At 65.1% G+C, this 421-nt stretch overlaps 1 protein-coding gene across 1 annotated transcript in view; it reads left to right on the top strand.

The window, feature by feature from the left end:
• Positions 1 to 102: 102 nt before the first annotated feature.
• Positions 103 to 421, top strand: part of LOC104624488 (solute carrier family 12 member 5-like) — a gene marked incomplete at both ends in the record, with an annotated part of 4,528 nt that continues 4,209 nt past the window's right edge. The window contains one exon of the mRNA XM_010291872.1: positions 103 to 157. Coding sequence (XP_010290174.1) covers positions 103 to 157 — 55 coding nt within the window. The remainder of the gene's footprint in view (positions 158 to 421) is intronic.

Raw genomic sequence — 421 nt, 5'->3', positions numbered from 1 at the left:
ATGTGCCAGCATGGCCCCATCTGTCCCTTCCTGCTCCCCTGTCCCTCTGCCTCAGTGAGGAGGGAGCTCTGCCGGGTGCCAACACTGTGTTTCTTCCTGCAGACAATGCTGACAGCCATTTCCATGAGCGCGATTGCCACTAACGGCGTAGTCCCAGGTAGAGCGAAGCCCGTGTCCGTGTGTGTGCCGGGGGCAAGGGGAACTGGCCTCCTGCCGGATCAGGCCCCTGTGGGGGCCCCTGTGCTCAGAAGGGCTGGTCCAAAGCCCTGGCAAAGGTCTTTTCCCCGGGAGCATCCCCTGAGGCCGTCCTGCTCCCTGGGCCGTGCCGGACGAGCTCGGGCGTTGCCCTGTGCCACGCACGCAAGGGTGGACATGACCACCAGCCATTCCCCGGACTTCTGCCGCCAGCCTGTGCGGGTTC

This window comes from Phaethon lepturus, unplaced genomic scaffold (assembly GCF_000687285.1).
Source record: "Phaethon lepturus isolate BGI_N335 unplaced genomic scaffold, ASM68728v1 scaffold28437, whole genome shotgun sequence".
NCBI classification, from domain to species: Eukaryota; Metazoa; Chordata; class Aves; order Phaethontiformes; family Phaethontidae; genus Phaethon; species Phaethon lepturus.
This window is presented reverse-complemented; position numbering and strand designations above follow the sequence as displayed.